At 55.6% G+C, this 13305-nt stretch overlaps 1 protein-coding gene across 12 annotated transcripts; it reads left to right on the plus strand.

Moving 5' to 3' along the window:
- The first annotated feature begins 2941 nt into the window (after positions 1–2941).
- Positions 2942–13305, plus strand: FDXR (ferredoxin reductase). Of its 12 annotated transcripts, XM_032241771.1 has the most exons (13): positions 2942–3113; positions 3663–3781; positions 3872–3943; positions 8994–9086; positions 9292–9414; positions 9619–9732; positions 10026–10127; positions 10902–11009; positions 11264–11348; positions 11480–11679; positions 11771–11942; positions 12573–12743; positions 12872–13305. In XM_032241771.1, exons 1-13 carry the CDS (start codon positions 3035–3037, stop codon positions 13000–13002), a joined length of 1569 nt encoding a protein of 522 aa, XP_032097662.1. In that variant the 5' UTR covers positions 2942–3034; the 3' UTR covers positions 13003–13305. The 12 variants fall into 12 exon arrangements, with proteins under 12 accessions (XP_032097662.1, XP_032097651.1, XP_032097655.1 ...); XM_032241760.1 differs by lacking the exon at positions 3663–3781 and having other exon boundaries at positions 3846–3943; positions 8991–9086; positions 11447–11679; XM_032241764.1 differs by lacking the exon at positions 3663–3781 and having other exon boundaries at positions 3846–3943; positions 8991–9086.

The raw sequence follows: 13305 nt of genomic DNA on the forward strand, positions 1-13305 counted from the left end.
TGCAGTGACAGAAAAGGCCCCAAATGCACAGTCCTGGCTCATGATTAAAACCATCCAAATACATAACCAATAACTCATTGTTATTGATCTGGGCCTGACTGGGGCATGGGCAGCATCTGAAGGCCCTGGTACCAGATCTGGCTGTGCCCTGGGTATCCTGGGAACAAGTCACTCGATTGCTTTGAGGCTCTATTTTCTGTTTTGCTGAGGATGTGGACTGGTAATTTCTGGGGCCTGAGGGGTGAGGGAGGTGAAAGGAGTGAATGAAGTATATCCGGGTCTCTGCGGATATAATCTACAGAGGCATATGGGAGGTCATACTATGTATGGTTAATGATGATAAGAGCTAATGCTTATTTAGCACTTAGAGAAGATACCTTTACCTACATCATCTGATTTTAATGTTTACAACAAATTGGCACTACTACTTTCCTGGTATGTTACAGATGGTGAAAAAAAGTCCTGGAGAGGTTGAATTTCTCAATGTCACATAGCTAGTGCATGCAGGAAGAGGGACTGAAACCCAATGTTGTCTGACTCTAGAATCCATCCTCTTAAACACTAGATATACTGCCTCTAGATGGGGAGCCCTACAGAGCTTTTTTGATTGTGTGAACTTCCATTATGTGCCAGCCACTGTGCGAAATCCTGGGGATATAAGATCTAATGAGATTGGGTCCCCACCCTCCTGGAGCCTATAGTCTAGTGCAGGGGTGGTCAAACTCTGTAAAGGACAAGACAGTAAATATTTGGGGTTTTGTGAACCAGATGGTCTCCGTTACAACTACTCAATTGAGCCATCAAAGCACAAATAGAGCCATAGACAATATATAAAGAAGTAATCATGGATGTCTTCCAATAAAGCTTTATTATATTCAAACTGAAGTCTGAATTTCATGTAATTTTTACGTGTCACAAAATTTCATTTTTTTAACCATTAAAAATGTAAAAACCAGGCCTGGCGTGATAGCTCACCCCTGTAATCCCAGCACTTTGGGAGGCTAAGGTTGGGGGGGGGATCATGAGGTCAGGAGTTTGAGACCAGCCCGGCCAATATGGTGAAACCCCCTCTCACTAAAAATACAAAACTCAGCTAGGTGGGGTGGTGTGCACCTGTAATCGCAGCTACTCAGGAGGCTGAGGCAGGAGAATCTCTTGAACCTGGGAGGTGGAATTTGCAGTAAGCCGAGATAGCGACACTGCAGTCCAGCCCGGGCGACAGTGTGAGACTCATCTCAGAGAAAAACACAAACACACACACACACACGCACACACACACACACACACACACCAGCCGGGTGTAGTGGTTCACTCCTGTAATCCTGACACTTTGGAAGGTGGAGATAGGTGGATTGCATTAAGCTCAGGAGATTGAGACCAGCCTAGGTGACATGGCAAAACCCTATCTCCACAAAAAATGCAAAAATGGCAGGCACCTGTGGTCCCAGCTATTCAGGAGGCTGAGGCTGGAGGCTCGCTTGAACCAGGAAATGAGGTTGCAGTGAGCTGAGATGGCACCACTGGGTGACAGAGTGCGACCTTGTCTCAAAAAACCAAACCAAACCAAAAACCCCAACCCCCCCCAAAAAAACCCCCAAAACAGTAAAAATCATTCTTGCAGGTCATCCAAAACACACTGGCGGACAGTGTTTGGCCTGCAAGCTATAGTCTGCCTATTCCTGGTCTAGCGAAACAGGCATAAAACACAGGAACCTATTAGAAAGCAGAACAGTATTTACTTACCAGTGGGAGGGAGGGGAAGTGACCAGAAAGGGCAAAGAGGCCTCCTGGGATACTAACCATGTTTTATTTCTTGATCTGGGTGGTGGTTATATGGTTACACCTTGTGACATATTGTCAAGCTGTGCACTTATTTGTGCACTTTTCTGTATGTTATTCTTAAATTTAAAACCTCATTAAAAATGACAACCAGTGTAATAAGTCATCATGGGGTAAGGTCGGATGCTGTGGAATGAGCAGCTTTAACCCCTTGGAGCGTGGGAGGGGACGGGTCAGAGAAAAGGCTTCTCTCCAAGGAAGTAATGTTTGACAAGAGGGCCCATGGGAAAAAGAAAGAGGCATTAGGTTACTGGTCAGCTGTCACTACTGACCTACTCTTACTTTAAAAAATATTTTGATCATAGACTTTTTGCATTAATTTTGACATTTTAAAACGTCGCAGTATAACATTTATCTTGATGCCTGAGTGTCTTGGAGCCCCCTTAAATTATGAACCCGAGGGGAGTGCCCCAACCCGGGTCCCTGCACGGCTGCAGAGGGGTCGGAGGCTCTGTCCTTGTAGTACCGTAAGCCACTGCCCCGCCCCCCTTTTCTTCACCTGTGTAATGGGAAAGGAGGTGAGGTGGGACGAGCTCTCCAGGGTTTAATATTATCCCTGGCACGACAGGGACAGCATCTTGCAGGGCTTACAACACACGCGGTCGAAGAAATAGGCTGCTGAGTTCCTGGCGGGACCTCCCTCCACCCAGATTCCCACACTCCAGTTAATTTCCCAGATTAACTGGGAAGGCTCGCTTGGAACCGGACTCGTGATTGGCTGGGACAAAGTCACACGGGAGGATTCGCTACTAAATGGCACTGTAGCATGCGTCATCAGTGAGCGACGAGAGTCTCCCGAGAGGGGCGAGGCTAAGTAAAATAAGCTCCTTTCTAATTGGCTGCTTCCTTGGGGCGGGACTGAAACAGCGATGGGGATACGCTCTCTTCCAACTCTAGGCTTCCGGGATTTGGGGGGAAGGAGAGGATTGGGGAGAAATGTATTAAATTGCGTGTGTCCCGGAAGCTTAGAGGGGCAGGGCTTAGACGGTGGGGCGTGATTAAGGGCGGGCCTCTCTTTTGGAGACGGGATTCTCTCTGGAGTCGGGGTGGAGCCGCAAGGCTCTGCTTTCCCGGCGCGCTGGGGGCGGGGATTGGGGCGGGGTCTCGTTTGTGGGCGGGGCCAGAGGCCGGGTGGTGGCGGGCTTGCAGTGCCGGGCGTTTGCCAGGACCCACTTGCAGGTTGCTGTTCCCAGCCATGACTTCGCGCTGCTGGCGCTGGTGGGGCCGGTCGGCGTGGCCTTGGACCCGGCCGCTTTCCACCGGGAGCACCCCGAGTAGGAGCAGGGCGCCTTTGGGGCTGGATGGGAGCGCGGGGAGGCCTGGAAGCTCTGAGTAGGGGTCGGAACCGAGCTGGGGCAGGGCTGGAGAGGGGCGAGACTGGAGGGGTGTCTTCCTGCGGGCGAGATCGCGGTGGTGTACGGGGGCGGGCGGGGATCTGTGCGTGAGATGTGAGGCTTCTAGGGTGAGAGTCGGAGATCAACAAAGGTGTAAAGGAGAGACTATGAGATCCACAGGTGTGAGACGGGGTGAATGGGGGGGGCGATACGGAGGTCTGTGGGGCGAGAAGGAAGTCTGAGTCGAAACAGGGATTTGTAGGAATAAAACAGGTCTATACGGGCAATATAACGTTTTGTGGAGAGAGAAGGGTTAGAGGGGCGACATTTTGGGGAGACCGAAGGGGCGAGAATGGGATGATATAGAAGCCCTTGGAAGGATGTGGGATTCTACCCGATTGGATAGGGAATGAAGTGGTGTTGGGTAGGCCATTGGCAGTGGTGTAGTAGGTTCATGGGTGAGATGAGAGGCTCTGGATGAAGACTCAGCCTTTGGGGGTTCAGTTGAAGTAAGAGACCCTGCAAATGCCAAAGCCTTGAGGAGCAAGAGAAGGAGGATGCAGGTGAGGGTGAAGCTTGGGAAGTTCCACCTTCTGTTGGATATTCAAGTTGGTTTGGGACTGGGGAAAGTGGTCAGTTTTGACCTTTTCCCTCCCCTCTCCCTAGCCCCAGGCTTCCGCCACCAGTTCTCCACACAGGAGAAGACCCCCCAGATCTGTGTGGTGGGCAGTGGTCCAGCTGGCTTCTACACCGCCCAACACCTGCTAAAGGTAAGCCACTTCCTCATAGTCCATCATTCAACTGCCGCTCCAGTCCTAAGGGCAAGCCTCACCCACTTTGGGTTTTAAGACCACTCCTGGATGCCTGGTGGGGAAGGGGCTCCCAGCCATCTGGCCTGGACACTTCCCACTTGCTTCCTCACCTACACCTGGGGCTCCCCTCCCCTCACATCCTCAGTGTGAGAGAGGACCACTTGGTGGCCAGTGGTTAGTGGCAGGTGGTCAGCTCGGCCTCCCTGGCCAAGCACTCCAGGAGGCTTGTGTATATCTGCAGAATGACCTCATCCTCCTTCATCTTCCCTCCTTTCTCCTCTGTCTTCACTCTGTCCCAAACATCCTGCATCTTGAGGCTAACCGCCTCCTCCGCTTTCTGTAACTTTACCTTTTTTGCCATGCCCTCCTCACCCATAGCTCCAATCCTCCCCTGCCATTTTGTTCTTTCAGCTTGCCCTCTGCCCCTCCCCCTTCCCCTGGGAAGGCCAGGATCTCAAGGCTTTTAGTGTCCGTCATGGTAGGTGGGGCCCCAAGCCAAGGCTACATGTTATCCTTGAGACTCCACATCAGACTTTGAGACAGAGTAGAGAGGGGATACCCAGGTTAACTGAGACATGAGACAGTGGCCTAGCTTTGGAGAGGCTTGGAGTGTCTGGAGAGACAGGAGAATGGATGAATATCTTAATTATGCACACACACACACACACACACACTCACACAGATACTTGAAATGTAGGGTGACCAATTGGCCTGGATTTCCCAGGACAAGGGGCTTCAGCGCTAAGCTGGAGGTTCTTGGGAAACCTGGATGAGTTGATCACTCTGCCGAAAAGTGACCCATGTATGCTTCGAAGCTAATTACAATAATGTGGGCAGAATGAGCTGAGGCAGGTGGGGTCAATCAGAAACTTTCTTGGGCCGGGACTGGTTGGCTCATGCCTGTAATCCCAGCACTTTGGGATGCTGTGGCAGGTGGATCACTTGAGGTCAGGAGTTCGAGACCAGCCTGTCCCACGTGGTGAAAACCCATCTCTACTAAAAATACAAAAATTAGCCTCTCGTGGTAGCACACATCTGTAGTCCCAGCTACTTGGGAGGCTGAGGCTGGATGATTGCTTGAACCTGGGAGGCGGAGATGGCATTGAGACAAGATTGCACCACTGCACTCCAGCCTGGGTGACAGAGTGAGACCCTGTCTCAAAAAAAAAAAAAAAAAAAAAAGGAAAAGAAAAGAAAAAAACTGTTTCCTGAAGAGGGTGCATTTGAGCTGCATTGAAGAAGACCAAGGGCTTTGGCGAGGGCCTCCCACATGTGGGGAGTCATCCTGGAATGCAAGGCCATGGGCGAGTGGCCATGTGGGAGGGAGGACAGCCTGGGCTCTGGGATGGAGACTGAGGAGCACATGGGGGCTGGAGAGGCCCTGAAGAGCTTTGTCAAAGGGCCAATTTATTAGCTGAGCCTGAAATTTTCAAAGTGGGGCGAATAAGCCTTCCAGGCAGTGTTCTTTTTTTAAGATGGAGTTTTGCTCTGTCACCCAGGCTGTAGTGCAGTGACAATCTCAGCTCACTTCAACCTCCACATCCCAGGTTCAAGCGATCCTCCTGCCTCAGCCTCCTGAGTAGCTGGAATTACAGGTGCATGCCACCGTGCCCAGCGAATTTTTGTATTTTTAGTTCAGACAGAGTTTTACCATGTCGGTAAGGCTGGTTTTGAACTCCTGACCTCAAGTGATCCACCCACCTCAGCCTCCCAGAGTGCTGGGATTACAGGCATGAGCCACCTCGTCTGGCCCAGGCGGTGTTCTTAGCACAACTGCACTCAGCTGGCAGACACTTGCACATGCTTTCCTTGTGGGATGGGATGGGGAGGGGCTCGGGACAGTTACAGTCCTTGTTCTGATCCTTGGGCTGATCTTTGCTCACAGGGAGCTCCAAGCTGCTGGCTGTGCTCCTAAGACAGGACCACCTGCAGCACATTTGGGACAGTGGCAGTTAGCTTGAGTCAGGCACTGAGCGCAGCAGCTGGTAGCATCTCCATGACAACCTGCAAAGCAGGTGTCATGCCTCTTGCTTCACAGGTAAGGATTCTAGGGCTGAGTGAGGTTGTCCAAGCTTCCACTGCTGAGCAGGGACGGCACTGGGACCTGAGTGAAGGCAGCTCCATGCTAGGCCATCCACGTTCATCCATTCAGTAATCAATTACTGGATGTAACACATTCTGGGTGCAGGCTTCACTGGGAACATGGAGGTGAGCAGGACAGACATGGTCCCTGTGCTCAAGGACCTGACATTCGAATGTAGGGTGGGTAGACAGGTGGATAATTTACAAGGTATTTTAGGGCTCTGACGCTGTAAAGCACAGACACTGGGTGTGGGGAGGGTGTCCATGCCCAGTCCGGAGGAAGAGATGTCCCAGTTGCAGTCTGAAGGACAGTAGATGTCAGGTTGGGGGACAATGGCAGGAGTGTCCCAGGCACAGAGAACTGCATGGACAAAGAGGAAGAGAATGGCCCTAGGGCAAAGGGCAAGTTCTGGAAGGTACGTGTGTGCAATAAGGAAAGAGGAGGTGAGAGCCAAGGCTGAGACGTAGTTGGGACCCTGATCCTGGGGAGCTTGGTAGCCACTGTCCAGGCTCTGGAGGCAGGTTTCTTTGGGAGGTGTCTGAAGCTGCCTCCTCTTCCACCATCAGAGTCTCCTGGGGCATCTTATCAAAATATACATTTCTAGGCTTAGCTCGGAGCTAATGTGGCTGGGCCCAAGAGTCAGCAACGTTAAGCACCCCGAAGGATTCTCGTGCCCACTGCTGTCCAGGTGGTTGGCTTCACTGGAGAGTTTTTGGGGTGCTGTTTTCCTTCAGGTTGCCCCTCTGCCTGCAGGGTAGATCCAGGCAGGGCTGGTAGCCAGAGAGCGGTGAGGAGCTGCTGGGGTGACAGTGAGGAAGAGGACTGTGAGGATGGGGGATTGACGAGATCAGGAGGTGGGCAGGGAGGAGCCCCAGGTTCCAGCTTGGACTCTGGGTGGATGGGATTGAGGGAACAGGAGCAGAAGGGGAGCTGTTTGGGGTGAGGAGACTTGGCTTGAATCTGGATGGATTTGAGATATCTGGGGTGGGACATCCAGGGGTCTCAGGTTTGGAGCTTCGGGAGAGGTCTGGGCAGGAGAGAGAGAGTAGAAAGTCACCAGCAAGTTCAGGGGAATTTGGGGTCACCGGAGGGAGTGGCTAAAATCCCCAGGTAGGAGAGAGGGGTGCTTCAGAGAATGTCCTTGGGGAGCAGCTAGAGGGAGAGGAGAAAGGGAGGAGGTTTCCTGGAAGATGAGGTCAGCCATGAGAGATAAGAGGTAAGAATAACCAGCGGACTTAGCGTTCCGGAGGTGGCCCTGGAGAGGACACTGTGACCCAGAGTGAAGGATCTGTAGCAGGAAAGAATGGAAGATAAGTCAGAGAGGTCGGATCGGGTGAGGTGCTGACCTCCAGGCTGAGCCGTTTGAACTTGATGCTGTGGCACTGGGCCCCAGAGAAGATTTTTGAGCAAGGCAGTGACATACAACAACTGAATAGCAATGATTGCTCCCTCCTAGACTGAGCACTGAGAGTAGGTTGCACCCTGCGCTGCCTGATTACTCATTTAACCTTGAGCATGACGCCACAGGGATCTTCTTTTGGACAGAGAAGAAACTTTCCCCGGGGCACAGAGCCAGCTAGTGGTGGAGCTGGGATTGGCATGCAACACCACCTGTTTGACGCCAAGCCCAAGCCCAGTGCTCTTTGTGGGTACAACGTGGGGCTTGAGGGAGGTGGTTTGGGTAGCCCCCTGTGGCTGGCCTGGGATGGGGAGAGGTAGGAGGTGGGGGAGGGTGGACTTGGGCGCCGGCAGGCGAGTGGAGGGCAAGACGGATTTGAGTAAAGGCGAGGAGGTGGGTGGGAGCCTTTGTCAGGGGTAGGGCAACTGATGGGCAGGGGCATCTTCGCCTTGAGTCCCAGTGAAGCTGGAGGTGTCATAGCGAGGAGCTAGGATAGGATGGGGGGCTGGGCGTGTCAGCCATGGGAGCCCCAGCTGCTTTACTGCTAACCGGCCTGGGGCCCAGAGTCTCACCACCCTGACCTTCGGGTGCTTCCCAGCAGCCCTGAGAGGGAGCCATCGTCCTTCTAGTGTGCAGAGGGGGAGACTGAGACCGGGGGAGGCCCCAGGACTTGCTGGGATCATGTGGCTGGTTGGTGGCAGAGCCAGACCAGACTTACCTCCGACCCTGTGCCTTCCACACGGCCTCTCAAGGTGCCCTGGGAAGGCAGTCAGCACGGAAACCCTGCATGAGAGAGACTCTTTCTAAGATGGGAGCAGGTCTGTTTCCATCTCTCCTCCCTGAGAATCCTCAGCTGTGCCCCTCCCTGTCCTGCTGTTCCCCTTTCCCAGAGCATGGTCCTGGACACTAGAGCTGAGGCCCTGTGAATTCAGAGGGTGGTCCTCAGGTCTTCAGAAGGCAAAGCAGCTGCCCTGATACAACTGATTCAATTCCAGCTGGGGAAGCTACTGCCCTCCTTAGCTGGCCACTTTCTCCCCATCGCCCAGGGCCAACTGGCCTTCTGTTTTTTTTTTTTTTTTTGAGACAGAGTCTTGCTCTGTCACCCAGGCTAGAGTGCGGTGGCACAATCTTGGCTTATTACAACCTCCGCCTCCTGGGTTCAAGTGATCCTCCTGCCTCAACCTCCTGAGTAGCTGGGATTACAGGCACCCGCCATCATGCCTGGCTAATTTTTGTATTTTAGTAGAGATGGGGTTTTACCATGTTGGCCAGGCTGGTCTTGAACTCTTGACCTCAGGCAGTCCACCTGCCTCAGCCTCCCAGAGTGCTGGCATTATAGGCATGAGCCGCCACGAGGAATGCTCTTTTTCCTTGCACAGGGATAAGCCTTGTGTTCTCAGCTCAGGGTCCTGAACGCTCCTGCTGTCTGGGAGGGGGAGGAGTGTTCTGTCTGGGAGCCTGGGGGACGTGGAGGGGGTCCCAGCTTCTCTCTCCGCCCCACCAGCTGCCACCCTGTTCCCCAGCAGCACCCCCAGGCCCACGTGGACATCTACGAGAAGCAGCCTGTGCCCTTTGGCCTGGTACGCTTTGGCGTGGCGCCTGACCACCCCGAGGTGAAGGTGGGTCTCTGGGCCTGGAGGCTGGGGTTTGGTCAAGATGAGGAGGGCAGGGAGGCTACCTGGCTGGATGAAAGGACTTCATACCCTCTGTCCTGATGCCACCCAGCTTCCATCCTGGGGACACAGAGTGGTGAGGGTGGTGCAGACGTGGGTCCCTGGAGCTGCCTCACCCTCTAACCCCTCCCATTCCCGGGGCACCTGGCAGAATGTCATCAACACATTCACCCAGACGGCCCACTCTGGCCGCTGTGCCTTCTGGGGCAACGTGGAGGTGGGCAGGGACGTGACGGTGCCGGAGCTGCGGGAGGCCTACCATGCCGTGGTGCTGGTGAGTGCAGCCAGGCGCTGGGTAGGGGAGGCAGGGGCTGCAGAAGGCGGCTGGCGGCTGGCGGTGGAGGGCCCCAGGGGTGAGGCCAGGATGCACGCTCCAGAGGAGAAGCTGGAAGGGGGCCGCTGGGAGCCTGGGGGGCTGCCTGGCCTACCAGTGCTGGTGCTGAGAGCTGTGGGCCTCGGGCCTGTCATCTTTCATCAGAGCTACGGGGCAGAGGACCATCGGGCCCTGGAAATTCCTGGTGAGGAGCTGCCAGGTGTGTGCTCTGCCCGGGCCTTTGTGGGCTGGTACAACGGGCTTCCTGAGAACCAGGAGGTGAGTTTGGGGAGCTTGCTGCGTCTTCCTCCCCACCCCGCGGCCCTTGGATGCCAGGCCTGGGGAAAGAGGGAGCTGCCACCCGGTGGTGAGGAGAGGTGAGATCCTGCTGACTGAAGCGGGAGGCTCGGGGGAGAGCTGGGTCCAGGTGTGGGAGGAGGGACCTGAGTTGTGGACTTCCCTGGTGTGGGGAAGCCCCAGGGCACAGCGGGCACCGGGCATGAGGCACCTGTAGACTGAGGTGAGCTTGAATGGAGCGAAGCCAGGGGCCCTATCCAGACCTTTCCCTGCAGCTGAAGCCAGACCTGAGCTGTGACACGGCTGTGATTCTAGGGCAGGGGAACGTGGCTCTGGACGTGGCCCGTATCCTACTCACCCCACCTGAGCACCTGGAGGTGAGTGGTAGGTTGGGGCTGAAGGGTGGAGGTGGGGTCGCCCTGAGGAGAGAGTGGGCCTGTCTGCAGGGTTCAGGCCTCCCCTCTCCAAGCCAGACCCAGTGCCTCTGTTTCCCCGTGGTGCCCAGGCAGAGGCCCTCTGAAGAGCAGTCCCATGAGCGTCCTCTTCTCCATTTCCCCTGCACTTTCTGTCCTCCAGCTGAGGGGCCTTTTTCTCTTTACTCTTCAGTACCCACAGGACCTGGCTCTCACCACCCCTGCCTGGATCGTCCCCTCCCACCTCCCACCAGTTAACAGCCAAAGTTCATCTTTTAGATCTTGGCTCGGTTGCCCCTTGGCTTCCCTGAATTGGCCCCATCACACCTCCTCCCACAGACCCGGTTACTGTGTCACAGCCTGTTACCGCCACAGCAATTTTACACACGTGGTTGAGTATTTGATGAGTATTTCTCTCCCCACCAGATCAGAAGCCCTGTGATGGCCTGCTCCTTGTCTCTTTTGTTCACCATTGATGCCCCTCCAAGCTCTTTGCACGGGGCTGAGGACATAGGAGAGGTCCACTAAATACTTGTTGAATGCAAGTGTGGGCCTGGTGTGCGATTAGTTGGAGTCATATGCAGAGTTGGCAGCAATGCTCCATCAGGCCACCAGGGGGGAGCAGTGGTGCAATTTTGGGCCGCCAGCCTTCTGGCCCACAGTGGGGACGTGACCAAGCAGAGAGTCCGCTTTCCCAGGTCAGTGTCTGATGATTTCAAGGCCCTCCTTTTGCGCCAGAAAACGGACATCACGAAGGCAGCTCTGGGTGTGCTGAGGCAGAGTCAGGTGAAGACAGTGTGGCTAGTGGGCCGGCGTGGACCCCTGCAAGTGGCCTTCACCATTAAGGTGCTGGGGCCAGAGTGGGAGGAGCCAGGGTTCCAGGTGGAGGGCCTCTCCTTAAGGGGTGGGGTGGGGCAGAGCCCCTGGGAGTAGCTGCTGCCTGGGATGGAAGAAGGGGAACAGTCAAGGCCCCGGGGCCCTGTGCCTTCAGGGAGGAGGTGGGTGGTGGTTGCTCCTGCCTGGGCTGGACCCTGGGGTGGGCTCAGGTGGACAGTGTTCTGACCTGACCTCCTCCCCCATTCCCTACCCCCACCCTCAAGGAGCTTCGGGAGATGATTCAGTTACCAGGAACCCGGCCCATTTTGGATCCTGTGGATTTCTTGGGCCTCCAGGACAGGCTCAAAGGTGAAGGACCCTGGCCTGGCCCACCAGCTACTGAGGAGGGTGTGGCCTAAGTCAGAGAGGGTTGGGGAAGGGCATTCGGGGAGAGGGCTGGGCTCCAGGGACAGCCTGGAGACAGTCTACAATGCTGACAGAGGTCCCGCGCCCAAGGAAGCGGCTGATGGAGCTGCTGCTTCGAACGGCCATGGAGAAGCCAGGGCGGGAGGAGGCTGCCCACTGGGCATCGGCCTCTCGTGCCTGGGGCCTCCGCTTTTTCCGAAGCCCCCAGCAGGTGCTGCCCTCACCAGATGGGCGGGGGGCAGCAGGTGTCCGCCTGGCAGTCACTAGACTGGAGGTGAGTCTCACGTTTCCCAAAGACACACCCCCTTCCCAGGCCTCTGCCACTCCAGCCTGGAGTTGCCCACACTTTCCCCTCTCCCCAACAGGGTGTCGGTGAGGCCACCCGGGCAGTGCCCACGGGAGTCATGGAAGACCTCCCTTGTGGGCTGGTGCTCAGCAGCATTGGGTATAAGAGCCGCCCTATCGACCCAAGTGTGCCCTTTGACTCCAAGCTCGGGGTCATCCCCAATGTGGAGGGCCGGGTTACGGATGTGCCAGGTGAGAGGGTGTGAGGGGCCTGGGTGGTGAATTCTGGTGGGAGGCCGGGAAGCTGGCATCTCCTGGGGCCATGCATTCATTGATCTAGCAACATGCACTGAGAAGCTTCTGTAGGGCAGGCCCTCTCCGGACCCAGCACCACCCTCTTCTTGGCCCTAAGAGAAGTTCCAGTCTAGCTGGGACATACGGGACCTATGTCTGGTCATTAAGTCATTCAACAAACATTCACTGAGATCTGTTCTGGGCTAGGCCCTGTGCTTAGTGCTGGGATAGGAGATAAATCAGGCAGTCAGGGAGCTCCAGTTTTACTAAGTGCCCACATACCTATCTAGTCATTTGGTAAACATTTATCAAGGGCCTACTGAAACTGCAGGGGGCAAACTGCAGCTCCTAAGCTTAGGGATCCCCTCATCGAAGGGACACCAAAGTGTAAGGGGGTCAGTCTGGTTAAAAACAGGGTGAAAAGAATCCAGGGCAGTGGACCAGCGGCCACCGCAGGCTCAGCCAACAGTCTTCAGGGAGGCATGGAGTGTCTGTGTGTCTGCGCACGTGGGTACAGATTGTGGGCACAGGATGGCTAGGGTGGTGGCCAGCCACCTCCCTTCCTTCTTTTTTTGTTCCCCCCGTCAGGCCTCTACTGCAGCGGCTGGGTGAAGAGAGGACCCACAGGGGTCATAGCTACAACCATGACTGACAGCTTCCTCACTGGCCAGACGCTGCTGCAGGACCTGAAGGCCGGGCTGCTCCCCTCTGGCCCCAGGCCTGGCTCCGCAGCCATCCAGGCCCTGCTCAGCAGCCGAGGTCTGGGCCCTGATGCTGAGTCCTGGGAGGTGGGGTGGGAGGTCCTCCTTTAGGGTCTCACTCTTTGGGAGGGAGCTGTTTTGGGAGAGGTGAAGGAGGAGGTGGTGACAGTCTCCCCTCTGCTTCAGGGGTCCAGCCAGTCTCTTTCTCAGACTGGGAGAAGCTGGATGCTGAGGAGGTGGCCCGGGGCCAGAGCACTGGGAAGCCCCGGGAGAAGCTGGTGGATCCTCAGGAGATGCTGTGCCTCCTGGGACACTGAGCCCAGCCCCAGCCCCTGGCAGGGAAGGGTTGAGTTTTGGGAGGGGAAGGGCTGGGTCTGCCGAGTGGGACTCTGCTACATCCTGGCAGGCCGGGCTTGGAGGCTCGGCTGCCCTTCCAGGGTTTCTCCTTCCTCCTGGGGAAGCTTGCCCTGGCCAGCAAGGTTTTAGCTTTCAGCAACCGAGGCAACTGTAGCGTTGTGCAGAGGTGCGGCTGACCTAACTCCTTCCCACCTCTCTCCTGCTGGACTGTGGAGGGTCACCAGGTTGGGAACATGCTGGAAATAAAACAGCTGCAACCAAGG

This window comes from Sapajus apella, unplaced genomic scaffold, assembly GCF_009761245.1.
Source record: "Sapajus apella isolate SASKATOON/1434 unplaced genomic scaffold, GSC_monkey_1.0 scaffold48, whole genome shotgun sequence".
Classification (NCBI taxonomy): Eukaryota; Metazoa; Chordata; class Mammalia; order Primates; family Cebidae; genus Sapajus; species Sapajus apella.

Excerpts from the sequence above, each read along its gene's own strand:
- FDXR (XM_032241771.1), top strand. The coding sequence starts at position 3,035 with ATGACTTCGCGCTGCTGGCGCTGGTGGGGCCGGTCGGCGTGGCCTTGG. Across the intron at positions 9,733-10,025 it reads GGCTTCCTGAGAACCAGGAG|CTGAAGCCAGACCTGAGCTG; the intron begins GTGAGTTTGGGG and ends CTTTCCCTGCAG. Across the intron at positions 10,128-10,901 it reads CCCCACCTGAGCACCTGGAG|AAAACGGACATCACGAAGGC; the intron begins GTGAGTGGTAGG and ends CTTTTGCGCCAG.